Source organism: Protopterus annectens, chromosome 3.part1, assembly GCF_019279795.1.
Source record: "Protopterus annectens isolate FY-2018-M chromosome 3.part1, PAN1.0, whole genome shotgun sequence".
Lineage (NCBI taxonomy): Eukaryota > Metazoa > Chordata > Ceratodontiformes > Protopteridae > Protopterus > Protopterus annectens.
In genome coordinates this window covers 842,681,197-842,707,206 of record NC_056732.1, presented here as the reverse complement: position 1 = coordinate 842,707,206, position 26,010 = coordinate 842,681,197, and the positions used below count along the sequence as shown (strand labels likewise).

Genomic DNA, 26,010 nt, shown 5'->3' with positions numbered 1-26,010 from the left:
GTCTTGCCTCAATATGAACTTTCGTATATCTGTTATATGTTATGTTTCTGTGTTCTGTGATTACAGCCTTGTGTGCCTAGCCTGCATAGTCACCATCTGTGTTTTAACTACTTGATACATTGCCTTATTAAAGCTGTAGTGCTCTTCAGCTCACCTGTATGAACAAAGGTTCCATCTTGGGGCATTATTTCATTTCATGCCAGGTAGACTCTCCCTTCTTCCTTTTGATCAAGTGATTTCCTGTGACTTTAACATTCTTATCATAGAAATCCATTTCCTAGTTGTAGGCTATGATGCTTGGTGCACAGTTTTTATTTTCACAATATCGTGAATTTAATAAACAATCCTAACTATATGTTTAAAGTAGACATGTGCCTTCCTCTAAATGAGAACATGGTTCATAACTTAACATACCCAAAACCAAATTAAAGCAGGTGCTTTTGTGACATTGTCTAGAAATAACAACATTCCATAAACCATCTCACATTAGTACAGCCAAGTACCTTCCCCTTTTTATTAAATGGATATATTAAACATTTGAATTATTTGACTATATAATTCACTGCAATAAGATTGCATATGTGGATAAAGTTTGTATATATGTAAAATATTTTGGCATTAATAATCTGCCAGTATGGCAAAATAGTTGCTTATATTGCTCAGTTAGTTTTGCATTCTTACAGTGAATGTATAAGGATTGTTATTGTTGTACTTATGTGTTATTAGGTTATTATTATTTTTTACTATTCTCTATACCTGGATGCATTCAGGATGTACACTTTTTGTGTCCTGTCCATGAACATTGTGTAACACTGACTTATGGAAGATGTCAACTTAAACTTCTTTATATACTGCTTCTGTATGTCTTCTGTTCTTTGAGCATGGGTCATGCCTGAAAAGAGACAGCAGACCAGTCTGCACACCCTGTAAACAAATACCAAATAAGTAAGTAAATAAGCGTCTCTTATTTTTTTCAGATAGGTCTTCAGTCTGATTTTAGTCAGAAAAGGATTTAGTTTTGTTAACTCAATTTTCTTCTAGTAGTTGACAAACTGGATTGTTTTAAGTTGGGACACTTGTGTTGAACCCTTTTATGGTAATTGCATTGTTGCTGTACATGAGTTGTCACTATAGCAGGCTAAGTCTGTAAGCAGCATTTGAGACTGTACCTTGGCTCTTCAGTCCATATCTTCACCGATGATTAAAAGGTATATGAGAGATTCAAGATAAGCAAAGGCTTTGGCAAGATGTTGCTGCAGGGTCTGTGGTAGTGAAACATTCTCCATTCATACAGACCGCAGTCTAATACTTACTTTTTGTATTGACACCTATTTCAGAAGTCTTCCATGAAGCAAAGCTTGCCTTAGCAACAGATCTTCAACCAGAGCTCAGTTTGGCTTCTTGCTTCTCTACTTTGCTTGTTTATATAAGTCACTAGGAGGCCATGCTGTAAAGTGCCTCCCTTGTTTTTCCTGATCAGTAGGCACATAACATATTATTTTCTTTAATGCCGATGTATAATGTAGGATAATGCAGGAAGAACTGAATAGATCTGAGGCATTGCACCTTTTCTGCATATGTGTATGAGCACAGCTGCTGGTGTCAGTTGAGGGCAGTTCCTTAATGCTAGATGTGTGGAAGTAACTGATGTGGGATTGCGGAATAGGTAAGTGAACATCCTCATAGCTGTAGAACCTGCTGCAAGAATCTTTCAGCAGTGTGGTTTAATGGTGAGTACCCACGTTAAATATTTTTCTGCACTTCAATGTACAACCTAAAATATTTTCTACTAAATATGTTTTACAGTGTTACTGAGTATTTTCCATTTGATACATAGTAATGTGAAATGCTAAGAACAAGTTTTAAATTCATTAGTTCACATTGTGAAAGAATATGCATTTTTAACAGTGAAATATGTAATATGATGCAGACCTGTAGAATTTATTAAGTGATTATGACCTGTTGTAGTGGTTAGATGTTGTGCAGTCCTGCTAGTTTGCCACTGATGTTGCTAGTTTAATATATATGTATAATTTGTATCACAACATCTTTTTTTGTTTGTTTGTTTTGAAACAACGTATTGGACCCATGTGTTTTTTTCTTCTTTTGTAGTCCTTAGATATGTGAATGTTTGATTTGTCTTTTTTGCTGTGTCATAGGAGAAAAGCCATTTAAATGTGATGTGTGCAGCTTTGCTTCTACTACACAATCTCATCTGACACGGCACAAACGTGTCCACACTGGAGAGAAGCCCTACAAATGCCCCTGGTGTGATTACAGGTAATGGCTCATTAGTATTAGGTGAAAAGACTTAAGGCGATATGAGGGTCTTCTTTTAAATTATCATTAGAAATGTACAGAATAGCACGTTTATGATACTAATAATTACAGAACAAATTTAGAGTGAAATTTGAAAATAAAGACTTAACAGAATGCCACTTTTAGGTAACTGAATTTAAAAACAGAAGTGCAAATGAAGTGCATGCATGTGTTGGTTTTCTGAAGTTGTGAAATTCATTCAAGAACTAATTATATGAACTTCCAGGTGACCATTTGTTTTCCTTTTGTTGATTCAGATATTTGGACTTTTAACTCTTAGTAGATGCTTTTTTTGTTTATTTACTGTCTACCATTTCTTTTTCTACTTTTGTATTAATGCTGAGGTCATACAAAGTGGAAGGCATGTTCTCCCTTTTTGTCATTAGGTCAGTTAACAGCTTTTTGCTACTGATTCAACTTTCTTGTTCTTTAGGTAAGAGAATGATGGAAGAAGGTTGGTACACTTTATCCACCTTACAAAAAGCAAGTTCTGCCTTCAGCAGGGTGTTCCCTGTTTTGCTGTGTGGTGTATTACTGCACCTCTGAAATTGTTATAGCACTTTTTTTCTGAGAGGTGTGATTATCTTATACTTGCCATGCTTCTGTTAACTTGATATTTGTGTAACCCATCTTATGTTAGCTTAGGCGTTTATGATAACTACCACATCTTACTTTAAGTGTTATAGTTTTATTTGTTGTTGTTGTGATTTGAGGTAGTATCTTTTGAGTAATAAATATCTTATTCAAGTGCTGAAAAACAACACTTAACCATGGAATTATGGAATAATCCAACCAAGAACAACACACCTGTTTGAAAGAAGGCACAGCAAATTACCAAGAAAATAAACAAACAGTGCCTCCAGGCTTGGACTTCACCATAAGCTCCACACCAGTTAATGATTTAAAAAAAAGACTTTATTCGACCTTATTAAAACAGTTGGGATGTGAATTTACAAAAAGCACAAATCTGGTTGACAATCTATAAATTCTGTAATGTTCACCTTATTATCCATCCATAGGATAAAAATATCATCCAGATAGCAGAAATATGTAGACCATGATTGACTATATGCACTCTTAAAAATATGAATTATGGAATGTTAAAATCCTGTACTGTTACACAAGTGACATTGTTAATATCATGGTATGTCCTCTCTGGTCAGCAGAGTGGCTGTTTGGAATGTCAGCAGTGATGTATCATAGTTCTGAGCATTTCTTCCATGGGAAGTCAATCCTGAACAGGTAATGACATACAAATCAGCTTGATGATGAACAGTACAAATGTCATGGCATGTAATCGAACTACAGAGGAATTTACAGAACATGTTACAGTTCAGAATTTAGATTTCAAATATTTTGCACCCTGTGTTTTTTGTTTTCGTAAACATAGTTTTGTCTGTTATAAGCAGGTTCTTTTGCAAAGGAGGTGACTTTGTATAACTTAGTGTTGCAGTACTTCCACAGAGCATTGTGATAACAGGTGTGTTTATAGATGAATTGCTTGCACAGAGTCCATCATCATACCTGACCAGTCCCCTAACAGAGAGTCTACTAGTACCCGGCCTCCAAGACCTTGAAGGTCCTGAGCTCCCACTCTCCTTCTGCTTCTTCTTTTAGGTCTATCAGGTCTGCCAGGAGTGCCAGGGATTGTGATTAGGATTGAATGATCAGGGTCTTTGTCAAGGCCGAGATAGACATTGGTGTCATTCCATCCCCCCTCAGTTTCTAGGGTGGATCAGGTTGTTTCAAGGATTCCTACTGCTGACGCCTCTTCCCTCGCACATATTTTGGTGCCAGTGGTCTTGGAGCTGATAGATTCTCTGGTGTCTCCTCTTTTGGTACCAACTGGACCTGATCTGTCAGTTCTTACCTTGCATGCAGTATACTCAGCAGCAGTCCCATTGGTACCAAGCGAGTCTTGGTGCCAAAGCCTTGAATCTGAGACCTCCGTTTCATCTTTAACACCAAATCATTTAGTGGCACTTTTGGTGTCACTGTCTTCAATGTTTAAGGAGTCAACTCGGATCTTGATATCAGAGGCATCCTTTCCTCCAGCTTTGGTGACACAATGTTGGAGTTTACCTCCTCTTCTACTAGATTGTAGTTGATGCCAACAGAGATCTCCCTGGGGCCATTGAACTCCGTAAGAGCTTTTGAATTTTTTTCAAGAGGATCCTTGCACTCCTGTCAACACAGTCAAGGGATGCACCCTCATTTTGAGTTCTCTCCAAATTGGTCTTTCTAAGTTCTTGACTCAAAGGACAAAATAGCTCTGAATGTCTTGCCCCCCCCCCTTTCAGGAAAGAGTCCAGGACTATTCAGGACCTTCAGAAGACTCCCTGCAGGTAATTCCTCGAAAGTCCAGTGCAGAAGGTAGCACATAGATTCTCCTGCAGAATCTCCCACTCCTGACACCAGTCCCCATTAAGGGGAAGCTTGCCTACAGTCCCCTCCTAAAAATTCCAGGTTTTATGAGATCTTAGATTTGATGTGACAAAGGAGTACTTGGCCCATTTTATTCTTTCAGAACTGCCATTTCTACTTATTTGGTGTTCCCACCCACCAACCACGTGATTAGTGGTGGCAAGGGTATGGGGGAACCTGATATTATAGAGTGCAAGCTTCTCAAACCAAGGTAAAATTTTTCATCTGCAAAATTACAGGCCTCTTTGGAGTAAATGTTTTGTTGTAGACTTTATTATTGTGATAGCTACTACTAAAAGAGAACTCTCTGAAGAAAGTTGCACAGTTCATCCTCCCGACCAGTAATCCAGGATGATAGGCCATATGAGGAAACTTGCTTATCCCTTGAGAACCTTTGCATTTTGATCGCTTAATTGTTTTGCCATATGATGAGGTTCCAAAGAGATCTGTCTGAGCGGATGCTGGACTCTCTGTGAAGACCTCCCATTCCAGATACCCCAGGTGTCTATGCTATTGTCCATTTGTGGCCTGTCCTTGAGATTATTTCACAAAACTGCAGATGGAGTAGTTAGGGCAGCAGGCATGAGCATTGCCATGCATCACCATGCCTGGCTACATTTGTGTGAATTTGTGGACCATGTTAATGCATCATTTGTTAATGCCTCTATGGTGGGATTTTGTTTTTTGGTCTCATGATCAAGCTTCTGAAAATTGAACAGTAAGGAAAAACTCTCTCTGCCTTTAGACTTTGCTTTGAAACTCCTCAGGCATCCTTCTTCAGGAACCAGAAGGGTTTTTCTCTTCTACTTCACCTGCGGCAGAGGAGACCCATTTAATGCATGCTGTCCTTGAGGCAGGGGGCATCCTCAAAATCGGGGATGTTCTTCATGTTTCACTGTTGCAGTCATTACACTTGGGTTATCCTGCTGGCAGGCTACCCTCATTCGGCCTGAATTCCAAAGTCTAGGTCCGACGTCGGTTGCTGTCGCCTCTTCAGTGCGCCAGGGGTATAAAAGATGCAGCCAACGTCATTTTCTTTAGTCTTTCTTGCCACGCGGGGCCTGAAGCACAAGCAGTTCGCAAGTACCGGTCGGTCGACTCCTGAGATTTTCGTGTTCGAATTTCAGATCCGAAGTCTACATTAAAAGCTAAGTACCCCGTTGGGGAAACTTTTTTCTTGCTCCAGACCGATGTCAGAAAAAGTTAATAATTGTATTTCTTGTGGGAAGCAAATACCTCATAAGGACTTTCATTCTTATTGTATTCCTTGCCTAGGCCCTGACCACGACGTTGCTAGTTGTCGGTTTTGTGCTAGGTTTAACCAACGCACTATTAAGCGTCGATATGATTTTGCATTACACTATTTTGGCAGAAGATTTAATTATACCATGTTGTCGGATAGCCATCTGACTACCGGAATTCACAAGAAACGTAAAGAAAAAGAAAAGGACAGGCATCCGAGGTCCAAAACTGATGACAAGGCTTCTTCTAAGCCAGTCATCAGTTCGCCGGTTCTCAGTGAGGCGCCTTCACAGCCCCTGACACCCGCTACTTTAGACCCGCAGGCCACTACCGACTCCCACATGGAGTCGCCTAGGCCGCTTGAGGCTCAAGGTATTGGACCTTCGGAGACTATTCCCTCAGATGGGTCCTGAGCCGCTGAGCAGACATCAGCTTATGAGGGTGTTTTCAGACCAACTCAGTTATACATTAAGATGACTTCATCTTCAAAGGCAAAACTAAAGCACCCTTAAAGACAAAGAAACAAATACAACAGCCTCATGGACAGGCCTCCATGCCCAAAAAACAGATGCTCAAAATGGCCGAAGACTTAATTACTTTGATCAGTGGTTCCCATCCCCCACCTGACAAAAGGCCTAGGCAAGAGACAGAATATGAATCTTCAGATCAGGTTTCCATTTCATCTGATTCCTTTTCTGATCAGGAATACTCTCTTCCTCCCTATGAGGATTCTGATGCTGAAGAATCTATCCCTTCAGCCTCTCCTCCTGAGGATTACTCTTTTGGGGAAAACTTGCATACCATGAGGGAGCATTTCCACTGGGAGAGCTAAGATTTTTCAGAATCTAAGAAAAGGCTCAGAGACTTCTTTCTACTACCACAACACAGGCCCCTAGCTATCCCACCTGTGTTGAACATTGTTGATGATGTATTTTCAGAGTCCAGTCTGACCCCTGACGCCTTACCTCCAGCTCTTGTTAAGCCAGACAGGTACTACAAGGTTCCTGACTCTCATAAATTCCTTTTCAAAAACCCTGCTGCTGACCCAGAAACTATCTCTCAGGGTCTCAAAGGGGTCAAGGCTTCTGGTGCAAAAAACCCTACCCCCTCTGACAGGGATTCTAGGGCATTGGACAGATGGGGAAAAAAGATTTACACTTCCACTACCTTGGCTATAAGGGCTTTAAATTGTCAGTTTCATATGCTCAAATATCAGCAATATGTTATGTCACTGCTTAAACAGAAAATGTTGACAAATTCTGAATGTGCAGAAAATAAAGAAATGCAGGATTTATTGCATGCAGCTGAAGAAGTTGGAAAGCATACTTTGCAATGTGGTTTTGATTCTTTGGAGGCCTCCTACAGAGCCGCTGTTACGGGTTCTGTCATCAGGAGGCATGCTTGGTTAAAGGAACAAAGTCTGCCTGATCATGTCAAAGCAAAATTATTAGATGCCCCATTACACCATGATACTTTGTTTGGTGTTAAAGCAGAAGAGGTGTTAAAGAAAATGGAGGACAAAGCTAATCTATGCAAACGGTTAAGGATTTCTTACAGGTTCAGACTCCAAGATTTAGCAGACACTGGCCTACAAAGAATTGGTCCTTTCCAGTGTCAGACAGATCACAAAGGGGCAGATATAGACGTCCAAGAGGCAGATCCCAGCCCCAAAGTTCGTACAGGTCTAAACAATGGGGTGCTTCTACCTCCAAAAGTGGAGAAGACAAATCACAGCCATACAGGAAACGGTCCCAATGACTTCCCCCTGCCAGCACCAAGCACTTATCTTCTGACAGCAGCTTTAGGGGGAAAACTAGCACTTTTTTCTCAAAACTGGCACATAATAACCCAGGACAAATGGGTCCTAGACATAGTGTCACAGGGCTACAAGTTTCACTTCCATACCCTGCCAAGGACAAATGGTTGGCCAGACCTGCCAAAACATCAATGGGCAGAGGCACAAAAGCAAGTCTCATCCCTCATGGACATGAGGGCCATTCAACAAGTACCAGAGCAAGAGCAGGGACAAGGATTTTATTTGACTGTCCTTGGTGCCAAGAAAGGACAAGACCTGGAGACCAACACTGGACCTATCTATTCTAAATTCATTTCTGGATATACCAAAATTCAAAATGTTGACTCTACAGCAACTTCTGCCCATGCTGGGCAAGAAGGCTTGGCTTGTGACTTTAGACCTAAAAGAGGCATACCTGCATGTCCCAGTCAGACAAACATGCAGAAGATACCTCAGATTCAAAGCTGGCTCAATGCATTACCAATTTTCTGCACTGCCCTTTGGCTTATCTACTGCGCCCAGGGTCTTCACAAAGTACCTGGCACCAGTAATTGCATTCTGCAGACAAAGAGGAATACAAATATATCCTTACTTGGATGACTGCCTCATTCAAGCAGAGAACAAGGACATTCTACTACAGCATCTGGCGTTTGTAAAGAGATTGCGAACAGGCTTAGGGTACACAGTCAACAAAAAGAAGTCAAAACTAGTACCCTCTCAAGAGATAATATTCCTGGGTGCAAGCTTAAATACAACTGCCCAGATGGCTTATCTCACGCCAGACAAACAAAGGCAACTGACTACCTATTTCAACCTGTTGGCAACAAAGGCCCAGTTATCTGCAAGAAAAATTCTGCAGGCTTTGGGCTTCATGGCTTCCTGCATTCTACAAATTCCATATGCGAGACTGCATATGAGGAAACTTCAATGGTACCTAAAAAGTGTTTGGACTCAACATTGCCACAGCCTGGAAACAATAATTACCCTCATTCCCTGCCTGCAACAGGAGTTTCGTTGGTGGGTGAAGGCTTGCCACCAGAACAAGGGACAGCCATTCACTTTACCCCCAGCCAGGCAGACATTAACAACAGATGCTTCAGATTATGCCTGGGGGGCCAACATGGCAGGAAGATGCATTCAAGGCACATGGTCCGCAAACCAAATGCATCTACATATCAATTAAAAAGAGATGGCAGCTGTTCAGAATGCCCTGACAGCCTTCAAGGACGTACTTCAAACGGGACAACTACTGATAAAGACAGACAACACCACGGTCATGTGGTATATAAACAAGCAGGGAGGCACTCATTCTTACTCCCTTTGCAGACTAGCCATGACTTTGTGGGACACAGCATTGACTTACCAAGTACATCTGCAGGCACAATTCCTGCCAGGAAAGATAAATACTCTGGCAGACAAACTAAGCAGAAACCTCATGGATCCCCACGAGTGGAAATTGGATCCACAAGTCTTCAGCATGATAACAAAGAAATGGGGATGCCAGGATGTAGACCTATTTGCCTCTCCTCACAACTACCAACTAAAAAGATTCTGCACAAGGACTTATCACAGACAAGCATGGAAAGTGGACACCCTATCTTTCAGCTGGAAAAGCTTAGCAGTATATGCCTTTCCTCCACTGCCTCTCCTCCCCAAAGTACTCCTAAAGGTCAGACAAGAGAAGCCAAAGATGATACTGATTGCCCCAGACTGGCCCCGCCAGCACTGGTATCCAATCCTAAGGAACTTGTCTCAATGCCCGGCTTGGACGTTGCCTCAAATACCTCATCTACTATCCCAACAGAACAATCAGATCCTGCACAGCCAACTAAAGACCTTAAATCTGGCAGCATGGTGGATAATGTAGTGATACAAAACGCACCTCTTACTAAAGCTGTAATGGATGTCATTTTGGAGGCCAGAAGGCCTAGTACCAGAAAATCTTACGCTGGAAAATGGAAGAGATTCTGTGCTTGGAACCAGGCACAAGGAATTGACACAGCTGTACCAAATATTCCTCAGATGTTGCAATACTTAACTGAGATGCTGGACAAAGACCTATCCTTTTCATCAATTAAAATTCATGCCTCTGCCATTTTGGCTCATTACAATACAGAGCCACCAATCTTTTCTTATCCCTTGTTAAGGCAGTACCTCAGAGGAGCCAAAAACGTAAGGCCTCCAAGGAGATCACCAATACCAGCATGGGACCTCAATTATGTTTTGAAAAAACTCACCCTGCCTCCTTTTGAGCCAGCTGCTACAGCTGATATAACATTTTTATCTTGGAAAACAGCTCTGCTCCTAGCAGTAACCTCTGCAAGACGAGTCTCAGAGCTACAGGCACTCATGGCTGTGGAACCTTTTATCATTTTTTATCCAGACAGGGTTTCTCTGAGGACAAACCCGACATTTATGCCTAAGATTGTGTCCAGTGTGGCTCTTAACCAAACTATTCATCTGCCTACTTTTTATCCAAACCCACAGAATAAGGGGGAGAGAATTCTACATTCTTTGGACATACACAGACAGCTACGCTTCTACTTGGACAGAACCAAAGCTTTCAGAAAGACAGAGCAACTACTAGTGGCATATGCTGCAGGATCCCAAGGAAAGGCTATCTCAAAGAAGACTATTTCAAAGTGGATAGGCCACTGCATTCGTTTCTGCTATTCACAACATGGCAAGCCAGTGCCTAAGGGCATTAGGCCACATTCAACCAGAGCAGCAGCCACTTCAGCAGCCTTCCTCATGGGAGTAACAACCAAAGACATTCTAGAGGTTGCCACCTGGAGTTCAGTGCACACCTTTACAAAGCACTATCATTTACCACTCTACTCTAAATCCAGAGCAGGCTTTGCCACTGCAGTTCTGCAGGGCCTTAAAGCCGCTCCTAATGCTATTTAGCTCCAGCCTCCCAACCATAGCTTTGGGATTCAACCCAAGTGTAATGACTGCAACAGTGAAACACAAAGAACATAGTACAGTTGTGTACACTTACCATAAATGTAGATGTTCGAGTGTATTCACGGTTGCAGTCCAGGTTACCCACCTACCATCCCCCATCTCTTTGCTACAACTTATCTGCACTTCTGTAATCTGTACAATCTATGCGGTGTATTTGCTTGTAGATGAAGGTATTTTATATGCAGGTGCATGCATGTTTTATTGGCATTTTTTAGCGTACCCTTTTGGGGGCACCTGACATCTGGGGCAAGAAAAACTCAAGAAAATGGCGTCGGCTGCATCTTTTATACCCCTGGCTCACTGATGTCAGGGAAGAGGTGACAGCAACCGACGCCAGACCTAGACTTTGGAATTCAGGCTGACTGAGGGTAGCCTAACAGCAGGATAACCCAAGTGTAATGACTGCAACAGTGAATACACTCGAACATCTACATTTATGGTAAGTGTACACAACTGTACTTTTAGGGGTCTTTTCTCTAAGAAACCACCCAAGCACACCTGAGGGTTTGCCTGACTGCTTCACTCTGAAGGCAGCTAGGGAGATGCACTGTCTCTTCACCAAGCATCATGGTTAGCTATCATGCAAGACAACTGGGCAAAGAGTATATCATCCAGAGGCTTCACAGTTACTTTCCTAGAAACTCCCAAACCATCATTTCCTGCCAAGATGTACTACCCCAACAAAAGAGAGCAGTGGCACAAGAAATTATTCAGCTTCTTAAAAAAAAAGTGCCATTCAGTTGTTCCAACAGAGCAGGGGGTCCAGTGTCTATTTTAGATTCTTTTTAGTTCCCAAGAAATCAAAGGACTTCAGGACCATCTTACACATATGTGGCCAAAACAATTATATAAAAACGTTTCAGATGGTCATGGTGAAACATTCCTTCCATACTTACAAGAAGGCAATTTGATGTGCTTAATAGAGCTTCAGGAAAATTACTTCCATTTCAAGATCACAAAGCATTCCAGAAGGTGTCTTAGCCTTTGGCTCAGGGTATCATTACTAGTTCCAAACATTGCAATTTGGTATAAGTATAGCCCCCCCAGGTGTTCACCAAGTATATGTCAGTTGTAACAGCCCATCTCAGGCTAAAAGGGATCGGCATTTTCCCATACATAGATGATTGGTTTCTAGTCACAGCAACAAGACTCACTTATTCTGTATTTCTTTCAAAATCCCAGCTGGATTCCTGTCAAACTCTTGAATACATAGTATGCCATCTGGGCACAAGATTAAAAACTGCAAACTTTCTGTAAAGTTTACCATCACACAGCTTCAACAAATGCCTCTCCCTCTGCACGTCTGATTCTTCAAGTCCTTGGAGTGATGGCTGCCACAATCACTGTGGTTCCCCATGCCAGATTTTGCATGAGGATGTTATCAGAGACATTGAGTGTGCAGTGGTCTGAGTTTAATGAATTGTATCAACAAATCCATCCACCTCTCATCAGTCTGGAGACGTTATCTAGATTGGATTGTTTCTCCCTCCATTACAGTTTGAAGACCCTTCATTCTACAACTTCCAATGTCCACAGTCAGCTTGGATGCTTCCTTTCATGGGTGGGGGACATTTTAAGGAGAGAACAGTTGAAAGAGAGTGGTTTCAACTTGAGGCCTATCTTTACATCAGTGTCTTGGAGATGAGGGTAGTCCTACTTGCACTGCAGACTCTTCAGGACTTCTTTACCCAGGGTATTATTTCTGTCCATATGGATAACACTTCTGTGGTATGGTATCTCAAGCATGGAAGGGAGGACCTGTTCCTAACCCCTCTGCCAAGACGCCATAAGAGTGTGGCAAAGGGCAATGTCTTCACAGCAGTTTTTGATATCAGTGCACATTCCAGAATGGACCAGTCTTCCAGCAGATAGGCTGAGTGAATGTATTATGATGCGTCATGAGTGGTCCCTCAATTCATCAGTAGTACAGATAATGTTTAGCTGCTAGAGACTGCTTTGTTGTGACCTCTTCACATCCCCAACCAACGGCAGGTATAGCAGCTATGTTGTCCTAATTCCTCCACAGAGACAGAAACTCAGAGTCACTCTTGTCACTAAATGACCTCCTGTTCTCCTTTAAACCTTCTTTCCACTTCCTCTCAGTGCAAGGCCTTAGTTAACCTAATAGCCCCCTTTAGGCCCAGGCAAATTTAATTCCCCATACTTTGGTCTCATCTCAAGGAACAACCCCTGCTACTTGATCTCATTTCAGATGCTATGTCACTCATCTGTCGAACACAACCTTGATATTTCATCTCTGAAACTAATTGCACTGCTTCTCCATTTCCAGTGATGGCTAAGAATCCTTCCTTCCCCCTCCAGGGTTATTCAGATCCTCGTTGCTTCTTAGAAGGACACAACTGAAAGGATGTACAATACAAGAGTAAATGGAAGAGATTTTCTCTTTGAGCAGCACAACAAGATCTGGACCCTTTTTCAGCCTCCCTCTGTTTGGTTTTGCAGGTCCATGCTTTCTTATTTGATTCTGTCTGTGGATTCTCCAACATTAAAGTCCAGTTGTCAGCTATTTCTAGCTTTCACTGAGGCTTTATTTCCATGTCCTTAGCATTTCATGTAGCCTGTAAAGCTTTTCTAAAAAAGTTTTTCCTTTGAAAGGTATCCCATTAAAGATTGCCTTCCAGCATGGGACTTGAATTTTGTGATGGAGGCCCTGATTCAGGAACTTTTCTGACCCTGCTTCTTCCTGTGACATAAAATGCTTTTCCAGGAAGGTTGTGTTACTGGTGTCTGTCACATCAGCCAGAAAAATCCCTGAAATGCATGCTGTCTTTTGTAACCTCCCTCCCTCCATTTGTTTTTTCGCAAAGACTGAGTATCCCTCAGAACTGGCCCCTCCTTTATGCCTAAAGTTATTTCTATCGACTGTAAATTAGACCTTTCATATACCAGCATTGTTTTACACCCATTCGATCAGAGGAGAATATTTGCTTCATTCTATACATGTTCACAAACAAGTAATTATTTAAATTGTCTAACGATTTCAAGGATAACCAGCTATTTGTCTCTTAATTCTTTTTAAAACTGGGTTCCAAGATCTCAGAAATTACAATGTCCAGCTGGCTGTCAGATTGCATTATTTGTACGTATTCCATCAGCAACAAAATCTTACCATCAAATCCCAATGTGCATTGTAAGAGGGCCATTGCAGCTTCCATGGTATTTTTAAAAATTCCATTACTGATGACATATATGCCGCAGCAACATGATCTGTTCTGCATACCTTGGCAAACATTATTGGATATGATTTCATGGTCTAGAACCTACCATTCTCAGGGGTATCCTGTCATGATTCACGCAGTAACTGCTAGTAGCTGTGGATTTTGTATCATCATTTGAAGTGAAAGGACAGGATAACATTATTTATGAAAGTTATGTAGTTACCATTATGCTGGATCTTCATTATCTCTAGTCCCTCCATTTCAACATTTCTACCCACTTTCCTTTCTTCAAACTGTCACTTGGCATCCCATTGAGACCTGGTAAACCTAATGCTGAAGCCTTTTCTTCATTCATTGTTCCCCTCACCATGTTCCTTTGCATTAGTGGGCAAACTGGATTGGAGGATTGTGAGGAGATGCTGGTGCATTATGGGAAAAGGAAGTAGCCCCAGCTCTGGAATAAGCAGAAGTTACCGAGTTGGATTTGCTGTGAGATGGACAGCCCATCAGTCGAAGTGGCTGGGTTAGGGATAATGAAGATCCACATTATGGTAAGTGCACAACTACTCTTTTTCTGATACCAAACTAAAGAGACAAAAAAGGCAGGGAGAGATTTCTACAACATAGTATTAGGTACACAATGTACTGGTAAAAAAGAAAAACTAAACATCATAAATAAAAATGTATAGCAAACATAGGCAATTAATGCTGTAAACTTTACAGCCAAAATTGCAAACTTGTGAATAGCAGCTCAGCTAATCCTTCACCAGCAGAATAAAAAAAAAACACACAAGAAAACGGGGAAGAATAATGAACCAAGCTTATAAATAAAATCAGTCGGATTAAGCAAGCAGTAATGCTTAACATATGTATTACTGGAAAATAACCATCCACCCTTAGGGAGTGTTTAAAGTTTATATCTGTGGTTTCCCTTTGCATTTATTTTTATTTAACTTTTGTTTACTGGGAAAGTCCGACTTGGAACAAAACCAGTTTTCACTGGAGGCCTGGGGAGAAATGCTCCAGACATATGTCTTTGTAATGTGGGAAGAAACCGGAGCACCCGGAGGAAACCCACATGAATGCAGGGAGGACATGCAGACTCCACACAGAAGGTACTCCAGCTAAGAATCGAAAAGGAGAACCTCTTGCTGTGAGGCGACAACACAATTGCTGCACCACTGCACTCTCCATTTATTCTGCAGTATGCATATGACTGATGTCATATTAGCTGTGTGTGAGCCATGTACAAGTATGACCCAGCAAATTGAGCAGTCGTTTACTTCCCCAGACTTTTGTCTCTATCTGCCACCATATGCACTGTATTGTGCCCATAATGACAGTATTATAATCCATTTGTAGTTCACTGTGTTAACTGCAAGATTTGCCTATGCATGTACACTTTTGGTGCACTATTCTTGACTACTTCCCTAGTGCATTTGATCTTTAATTATGTATTGTTCTATATGGCATACTTTGTTGGACATACCACAAGCACATTGAACTTCACTGTTCACTGTGTTTATGAATCCTAGGGTAAAATTGCACAGAAAAAAAGGGAGAAATAACCTACAGTTCTGCTATGAATAAGCTGAAAGCATTTGGGAGAGTAATGAGCCACCAAGAGGAGTTTCCAGTTTCTAAAACCTCTGTGGTTTACGAGCAAAAGGCAGAATACAGCATGATGAAACAGTCTGAATGATGAACTAAAACAAGTTAAAATAAATAATACATTTTCTTTAATTAAATGTTACTGGTAATTGTCATACTGATGCTTTTTTGAAAAGACTCTCCTTGATTAAAAGTTAAATGTTATTTAAGCAGTATTGTGATCTGTACAAAGGGGATGTGGGAACTTCCACGACTGTCCTGCGACTCTTTAGATAATAAAGCATGTATTTTAAATGATCTTGGGAAGTGCTACTTATAGTTAAGTGCTCAGGAATATGGTTTGGATACAAATGAAAAGGTTATGATGAACTGAAGAAGAGGTAACGGAGTACACTTTTAACTGGAAAATTCCTATGCTGGAAATGGATCAAAGGGTATAACCTTTGCATTTTTTTTCTTCAAGTGCAGCTATGCTATTCAAGCATTCCCAGAAAATACTCCAGTGAATGCTTTGAGCGTAGCTAAAGCATGATGTAATGTTAAGTATGGTTTGCAGGTGAGGCTTATCATTCATGGGACAGTTTCATACTATCAAAGAATTTGGGTGGGCGGGGTAAATACCTAAGGCACAAATTTTTACTATGAAGTTATACAACGAAAAGTAATATGTTTAGTGTTTATGCATGACTGAAAGGCTAAATGGAAGAAAAACTAGTAGGGTTGATCAGTGTTTCAAAAAGGTTTCATTATCGGCATTTTTACTGGGAAACCAAATTTCCTTATATTATAAAAGCAGTCATAGTGGCTTTACATAAAATAGTAGAAAAGATGACTGCTAATCCTTGGTTAGTATGGCAACAACCCACTGGAGATAGTGAAATAGGTTTTCGGGAAATGTAGGGTAAGAAATCCAGAGTCAAAAACAAAAACAGTTTACTGAGAAAGTTATGAATGGGCCTCATCTGAAGTCTGATTTTGCCGCACTTCTTAAGACCTGAGTATGGTAGCATAACTTGTGCAGCTAGAGGTTTAGGTCTGACAGAGATACACATTCAAGTGTATAACATCTTTTTTGTATACTTCCAGTGAACCTCCCATAGCACCTTAAGGGGTCCAGAAATGTTTGGGTCTGGCTTTTTTAACTAAGTTACTTACAAGCTAATAACAGGCATCATTGAAAAGAGCAAGGAGTAATTAACAAAATGGCACGAAGACTGTTAATTTAGGATGTCCTGCAGTAGAGAAACAAATCACTGTTTCCACTTATTGTTCATATCTATTTTCACAGTTGAGTGATCTGCATGCTATTGAGGGGTAGGGCATGAAATATCATGGTGTGAGACAAAAAAATTCATTGTTATTGTCCATTTATCACACAATACTGGATATACTGCTACCTGTTTGTTAGCAATTATGAAAATAAGCAACATTTCCATCTGTACTTAATACTTCAAGAAACAAGTGACTTGAAAACTTTTGGAGTGCATCAGGTGAAACCTTAGATATTGTTGAAGAAAACTGCCATTGGTATATGCACTGTAAGTCGCACATCTTGAGAGATATTTAATGTTATTTATATTGCTTATTATGCACTCAGACATATGTTTTCATATATTTGTAAATGTGTCTGTAAACATGCACTCAAAGAGGAATTTTTTTCTGAGATGTTAAAACTTATGTTTGGTTTGCAAAAGTGTTCTAACAATATGTGTCTAGGTTGTACAGCTTCTAAGATACGGCACTTTGTGAAAGATTAGCAAAAAAAATGCAGTTTTGTTTTTGAGTCCATTATAATATATTCTAATATTTATAGAAAGACTGTGAATATACTGACTGTTATCAGTATTATAAACACTTCTTAATGATAACATGGCTATTTGTACAATTTTAGTAGCTTTTATTGTTCACAAAATATTTGCAGTTGTTTATCTTATGTGTTTTAAGTTTATTTTTCAAAAAATGCTGTAGAATGCAAGGTTGTGTAGGCTGCTGGTGGTATGACATTCCACACCACATAGGTGTTAGTGAGTTAAATGATTAATGTTTATTAAGTACCAAAGGCTTTTTAGATATTGAGACAACAGATAAAAATGAGGTGAGACTTGAATACTGTGTTAGATAAATAGGTAACTTGAAAGGTTAAAGGCTGGATCCCCCAAGCAAGAGGCTTAGCTAGGGTGGGGTGTAGGGGACAGCCTCCCCAGGTACAATGTGTTAGTGGGAGAGCTTGGCAGATCCTGATCAGTCTTCACTGCATACCTGCATTTAGAAAGAAATGCTAGTATTGTATTTGTCATCAGATTGCAACACTGTAATGCTGTGTATGTGTGTGTGTGTGTGTGTGTGTGTGTGTGTGTGTGTGTGTGTGTATATATATATATATATATATATATATATATATGTGTGTGTGTGTGTGTGTGTGTGTGTATGGCATAAACCATAGAAGTTGCTTGCTTTAAATGTTGCAAACAGTTTGCTGCAGTCTAAAAGGAGAAAAGAGCTTTTTACGCTCATCTTAAAAGTTGTTGGTGGCACCAGATCAGGGAATGGAGCCAGGCATAAAATAGCTTACACCTTTCCCTCCAAGTAAAAATTGATGCAGACATATTTATATTTGTCGACCAAATTGTTCAACAGATTACTAACTTCCTTTTCATTCAGTTTGTACTTATTTAGATTCTGCAAAGCTGACTCCTTGTTTGCGTATAGTTGTTAGATGTTAAAATCGTTGCACCTTACAGAATAAGCATTTAAGTAACGTACCAAGTAAAAAGCTATGTTAAATAGTTGACTGCATAATAACAGTATATAGGTTGAAGTGCTATTTTATTTTTGTATGTAAATATAAAATCATTTTGATATTAAGAATAAGACAGATGTAAAGTTTTGTTTTAAGTGTTATCTGGATGAAATAAAGGTGAATGTTTTCAAAAATTCTTCATTTGTCTTCGGCTTGAAAGAGTAGCTCCTCCAGCATAGAAGTCAAATATAGCAACATATTCATAGCCCCAACAATCACACAGCCAACAAAATATTCTTTGCTATGGTATCAAGTGTCTTTGTATACTTATCCAGAGGAAGGATGCATTATAAATTGCCATCTTGCCAGGTATTGCAGGAGTCAAATCTACTTCTAAACAATGAGAGAGATAGAGAGAGAGAAAAAACACACTCATCTAAAATGATGCAAAACTTGTCTAGACAGTTAGATATTTTAAGAATAAATAGTATGTCTTAGCTTCAGGACTTTATTCGAAGGAGAATGGGGAAGGAAGAAAGCGAACGTAGTTAAGAAATCTATAATATATAAACTTGTTTCCTTTTTAAAATATGAGCCACATAAAAATGATCAGCCATCAAATGCAGCAGAACAGAAGTTTTCACATCCACGGGTTGTCAGTTTGTCTTCCACCTCAGAAAGTCTTTCTGTCTCAGTTATTCACAATTTCATATTCACCTTCTCTCAAAATCTCCAAGGAATGAGAAACAGCAACAGTTTTTCTGTCTTCTCCTAAGCTGCTTTCACCTAATTACTGAATTCATAACATTTTTTTTTGTTTATTTCACTTTATACATTCATCAGTCAGGTAAACCCACAAGGCACAAATGCATCTTTTCACTGGTGACCAGCGAGCACTATCCAATTAAGTAGCTTGTTTAGAATCTCATGGTAAGTAAATGGAGAATGGAGGAATCAGAACCTTGACTGCATGATGAAGCTTATTAACTGCTCTTAGCCTTTCTCTTTAGTGCCAGACTATTCAATGGTGCTTAGTGAAAAGTCACAAGAAAGTGGTTTTCTTTTGCCTACATGTGACAGAAGATACGATGATCGATTTTTAAACTGACTAAACAAAACTAATGAAAGTCATATTTTGATATAGTTTTAATTTAAATACCTGGTCATTGCAGAACTTCTGTCTGTGAGAGACTACTGTAGACTCTAATAGGGATATGAGTTGGGGGGCTGGGTGGTTGGGGCCATTGTCCCTACGCAGAAATGCTTAATTCAGTCTTTGTAGGTTGGTCGTAAGGCTACTGTGGTCTTGATAAGTTGTGATTGAGCAGTTTTGTTACAAATGATTATCTGGCAAACGTTGAAAGAAGTGAAATAGCAAGTTTGCCACAGTCAGTCTGAAAAGTAGATAATTCCTGGCTTAAATTATGAATATTTACAAAATTACAGAATTTTTTACCCTTCATAAAGAATACAGAAGGTGGACAATACTGACTATAAACTGCCACATAAATATTAAAATGATATAATTTTATGTCCACATGTTCTGCTGTAACTTCCCTAAACTAATGTCGATTTTTGATACTACATAGATTAATATTTAAGGTCTCCTTCAAATGTCTACATTTAGACTTCTTTAACATAACAGAACTACTAAAATGATTTAGAAGTGCTTTCCAAACTTGATTCTTTTTACACAGCACAGTTAAGTCCACTGTACATAGCAAATCTGATAACCTTCTACATTTTCCAGAGGAAAGCTAAAACACAGCCAGAATCTATTCAGAAAGTATGAACAAAAGACAAATTGACTCAGGTTTCAGAAATTGCCTGGTAGAGAAGTACATCACTGTTAATAACTTAATTAAACAAATCTTATTGCAGTTTCTTCTTCGAAAGTACTTAGGACCTGAGCTTTATTTCGTATGTATATTCCCAAGTTCCTTAAGTTAATATTGCCAAGACTTTTCAGATCATATATCTTTTTTGCAATGTAGTGTGATTAATAGAATTTTCATTCCTTCGCCTCTCACAAAGGCTGCCTCCTACTGTCAAAAATATTTTGATGTTTAACTTCAGTAAGAATTACGAAACGAAAATTTCACAAAGTATTCAAGACTTCAGGTGAGTATATGAGCACCACCTTGATGTGCATACTTCTCTTAGTTGTAATATGTCGGGCTGGTCTTTCCTTGTAGCCATGGTGGCTAACACACAGCTCTCTAAAGTAGTATGATCAGAGATGGCCAGGGAGCTAGGTTGAAAAGCATACTAAGCAGTGCTAAAGAATTTGGCAGCCATCTTAGTGTCCCTTTTCTGGTGTCCCCAGATCTCATACCACTGGGTTTGAACTAGCTGGGAGTGCTGTCAAACAGTTATGAGTTCCAGAAAAACAGGAAATGGAGAAGTAAAAATCTGGACATACCCATATTAGATAATCTCTTCCACCGCTTTTCTTTTTTCCTCTTCTGATGAATACCTTGGTATTGTTATATAAAGCATTTTATTTTGTTTTCTTTATTTATACAGTTTGTTAACTGGGGTAAAGCTCTATTCCCATTTCACCAGTTTCACACTCAGTCCAGTATGTGAACACACATCAAGTGGAAAAATAAAAACAATATGTTATATAATAAAAGAACGCACTTAAAAACAAAGGTATAGTTAATATACAATAGAAAAAAAAATGATACGAAGGTTCATAGGAGGTTGCAAGGCTAGCGTTGCTAGAGCCCTTACAAGCCTAGACTTGTTAATCCCAAGTTGCCTCATTTGTTGTTGGTTAGATGGATGTAATTCGCAGAGTGAGTCTGTGATAAACACCAACTTCCCCTGTCCATGAGGGAGACGGGTGCCACCCCTGGGGTGAATTTGTGGTCTCCCTTCTATTTGTCCAGGTTACAATTGAATAGGGTTACTGAGGAGCTCTGCTTCACGTGAACTGGAAGTTTATTCTTGAGTAGTGGCAATCTTGGGAAATATATCTGTCTCTCCAGCATGTTCTGTTAATGTCACAGATAGGTTAAGATCCCTAGAGCCAGTGACTCTTGTGCCATTTGACTTGTGGATGTGCAGCATATCCATCAGGGCAGGGTCAGAGACTACCCTGTAGGCCAGGCACAAGTTCATAGGTTCATAGGTTCATACTAGGCTATCTGCCCAAGGGCATTTATAAGCCTAGCCCGGAGTTTTGTGGCTTTCGCCACCCCTTTAGTTTGGAGGATACTATGCCCATTATTTTGCTGTGCCTCTGTCAAGCAGTGACACTGAGATAATCCCTGGGGTATATCTGAGATCTCCCATCCATTGGTCAAGATTTCTCTTGAACAAAGCCAGCGAGGTGCTCTGCCTCACATGTACCGGGATTTTGTTCCACAGCATAGGGAGTCTCTGGGTGATGAATCTGTCCCTCCAGCACGTCCTATTAATAACCGTGTCAAGGTTTAAGTCTCCCGCCCTTGTAGTTCTGAGGGATCTAGATTTTTTGAGGTGAAGCATGTTCATCAATTCTGGGTTGGACATGACCTTGTATGTCAGGCACAGGTCACCTCTGAGCAGACGGTAAGCGACTGAATAGAGCTGAAGTTCCTTCAGTCGGGCAGCATATGACATCTCTCAGCAGCCTATATGATACAGAGTACAGTGAGAGGGCCTTCAGTCTATCCACATAAGGCATTCTTTGGAGGGTCTGCATTTTCTTGGTGACAAACCTCTGTTGTCCCTCCAGCTGCAGCAGGTGTTTGGTGAGGTAGTATTCTATTAATGGTATTATAAGGGTCTAATACAGTGGAGTTATAACATCCTTAGACCTGGATGCGATTGCCTTACTTATGAGATGGGCAAAGTTGGAGGCTTTCTTTACCACTGTGGAAACTTAGTGGTCGAAGTTCAGATTGCTATTGACCTGTGTTCCCAGATCTCATACCTAAGCTTAGGGGGAGTGCTGTCAGTATTATAGTTAGCAGGGAATTCTGCTTTGTTGAAGGGGACAATCACTTTTTTTGCATTTAGTTTTAGACCGTGGCTTTGGCACCAGTCATTTGTCTGTGTTGGTCCCTACTGTAATATGTAAGGTAGTCAACAGAAACCAATATACATAATATTTACATCAGTTAGAGTAGCAACATGTTAGGAAGTAAAGAAGAGATGCTATAGTGGAAATGATAGGCAGTATATGTCAGACTTTAAGAAGACTACGTTGTGTGACCTGAAGCAGAGCATTTCCAAGCAACTTGTGCTATGAAATGTTCTTTAAGTTGTGCCCGAAAGGAGGAGTAGTTAACTAACATAACTTCCATGACCTTTCCAATCCTTCTGTTTGGCTATTCATATGCATTTTTCTCACATTATCCCTAGAAACATAACAGTTAGCTGTAAATCCCATTGTAATTCAACCCCAAACTCCTGTTTCTGCATATGATAGCAAACCACATGTCGGTATGGAAGCTCTCTACCATAGTGTGTACAACCACCGTCTTAGAAATCAAATATCGTACTAGGCATCAAATTTAATACATATTCCTCAGCTGGATTAGTACTTTTTCATATTCAGTTCCATAACTGCATCCATTTTATCCACTAATCTGAATATACTGCATGCTTCCATTTGCCAATATACTGTGGGCAAATTAAATTCTTCCACTATAACCATTCTATTCTTTATAGTCACAAAAATTTAGTGCCACCTTAGTCATTAAAGAAGAAGAAACATTTCCTTTTCATTTCCTATATAACTACCATTCCACTAAATGTACCAATTTTGTTATTCCTCATGTACAACAAATGTCCCTAATATTGTAATATATGGAGTATAGAGCTTTAAATGCTAATCCCGGAACTACAGAATATTGCATATCATTTGGTACATTTTCTACAGTTTAGTCTGAAAATATTTTTTTATTTTTATTTAACATTTGTCTACTGGGAAAGTCCGACTTGGAACAAAGCCAATTTTCAGTGGAGGCCCGGGAAGAAACACTCTAGACGCATGTCTTTTTAATATATATACACACACACACACACATATATATATATATATATATATATATATATATATATATATATATATATACATATATTCATGGATGCTAAATGTTCATTTGGATTTGTTGAAGATAAAGAAGTGTAAAAATGCATTTGCTTTCAAGAATGTGTGTGTTTCAAAGTACAGAACTACTTCCAGCAGAAAAATGGCAACAATGCAGACTGCAAGAGTCATCTCACTGCACAACCGTTTGAGACATCTGGAAATTTTGGATTAAGAAATGTGATTAATTCCTCAGTTCCAGTGGAAGAACTGAGAAAACTGAAAAGTCACTATGCACTGCATTGTGTTTGTCACTGTTAAAGAAACATTGAAGGTAACTGATGCTTTTACTTTTCAAGAAAAATACAAAACAGCAGTTAAAGAGAAAGTTGTTACTGAGAGCCTAGAAATAATTTTTCCAAAATGTTCTTTGTAAGAACATGTGGTATTAGAGGAGTTACAGAATTCACATCGCTTATCTAAGGAATGCATTCAAAAGTGATGATTTGTTGAGTTGTAAGATGCATTAATTATAGAACAGAACCATTCATGAAGTAAAAATGATGAAACAAGGGACAAGCTTTAAAACAAAACAACAACAAAAATAGACCTGTCCATATCTAAAGTTGTGGATACACATACAGTAAGTGAAGTTACAGGTACAGTTAATTGAATAAATGGATCTGTGTAAGGTCAAATATGAGTCAACTAAAACTGGAACTATGAGAAATAAGGTAAGAATGCAATGTAGGGTACTTGCGTATTATCGCAACCACATTTCTAACCCCGTGCAGTTCCTCATGTTATTGCGAATGGACTTTACACATCCCTTTTTATTTTAGTATAAAGTCCAAATCAGTTTTGTGTCACCTTGGCTCTGATAGAGGAACTGGAATAACAGACAAATTACTCTTCCTTGGTAGTGTCCTGTACTGCTGTAACTTCCAGCAAAATAAAATGAGCAAGAAAGAATAAATAATGTGGCGCTTACTACATTAACAAGTGCAGAGTCTTCTACAGTGCAAATGTAATTATTGTGTTTATTGTTACTGAATAGTCATGTAAGCAAACCGATTACCAGCAAAATACAAACCATTCAAAGGCATACAAACAAGACGGGCATTCTAGTCTGTGTTGAGGCGAACTGTGTTACAGAGGCTTGCAGTGCTATAAATAACAAAACACAATTTAAAAAGAACACACGAGTGCATTTCAAAAAATAAACCGATTGCATGCCTTACTTCAGGCCTACATGAAGTCAGACCAAAAGAATATGGTTACAAATGCACATGTGAAGAAGCACATGAATCAGAAGCCTGAATAGCTGCTGTTAATTGCAACCTGCTACTGTATGCCTTAACGACCTTTTCCATTTAGTCACGTTGCTAAAGGATGCCACCCAGGAGGAGTAATTTCTCAATTATTCCTGGTCCGGTTTCAGAAGCAATGTACTAATTTGGAGTTTACACACCCCATTTCACTGTAATATAAAGTACTATCACTATAACTTCACCAGTTACGATGACTTTGAAATCTGGTTGTGATAATACGTAGGTACCCAATGTAGTAAATCTGAGTAACAGAGCCATGTGAAAATACAGAACAATGCTAATAGTGACAAAAAAGCATAGCCAACAGGAGCAGAGAACTTTTCATGTAGTTGAAATTCAGCCATTATGTAGTAGTCCGAATTAGAGGAAACTCCATAATTTAATAATTTTTGTATAATCTGTCCTAGAAAAGGGTATTTTCAAAGTTGTATAAAAGGAAAATGAACATCTTTGAAAGAATGTGTATACTGTTGAACAGAAGTATGAAAATGAGCAACCTTTTGAGAAGTTCTATGATTTAATAAGCAAAATGTTGAACTGATAGTACACAGATATGCACAGTGAAATACTGTGGGATACTTCCAATATACTTTAGATCAGAAACAAGGAATGGTGAGCTGTCTGCACTTTGTCATGTTTAGTGCACTAAGTAAATGCAGTGGGTCAAATGAAAATGCATGTAGATATAAAAAATGAGACAGAAGATAATTTCCTCATTTTGTAGCACTTAAAGTAAAGTATACTAATATTTTTGGTTATTTGGCTTGCAGAAAGCTAGGACTTGTAAAAGGAAGCTGTAAAATTAATTCACTGTGCAAAAACAAAAAAGTGCATGTGCAGTACATTAGTGAAACAGTGACAGATGTATTTTAGTACTGTGGGGAGTGGCCGCAGTGGCGTCCCTCATAACTGTTCGGATTCATGTACAGGCTCTAGCAGATTGCTAGAAGAATACCACACAAAAACAAAACCTGATAGTCTGTCAGTGATCTTCCCATTAAAAGTATCAGTAGCTTTCGGGAGTAAAATAAAGAATGAATTAAAGCAAAAAGAAAGCTTGGGTATAATTAGCCATATTCATTGCCAAAAATAGATGAATAGTATAGTTCCTGTCATGAAGCAAGTCATGATTTATGTTTGCACTGATCTGCAAGTGAGTAAATTTATTAAAAGAGAGAACTACTTGTTACTAGTACTTACTTTTATTTTTGAGGACATGGTCTCAACAGCGCAAAATTGTAAGTTCTTTTCAGTGTTAGATAAAAATTATGGCTTCATAGAGAAGTACTAGGCAATCTGTCTACAGACTATTATATGCCTAACTAATAACCAGTTAGTGACCAAAGGTGAGAATCAAACACTGTAACCTTGTGTCTCTG

General features: G+C 39.3%; 1 protein-coding gene across 1 annotated transcript in view; it reads left to right on the top strand.

The window, feature by feature from the left end:
* ZNF407 (zinc finger protein 407) overlaps positions 1-26,010 on the top strand; it is a 3,063,484-nt gene that overhangs the window by 2,075,358 nt on the left and 962,116 nt on the right. The window contains exon 7 of the mRNA XM_044067115.1: positions 2,160-2,280. Within this exon, the coding sequence (XP_043923050.1) occupies positions 2,160-2,280 (121 nt within the window). The remainder of the gene's footprint in view (positions 1-2,159; positions 2,281-26,010) is intronic.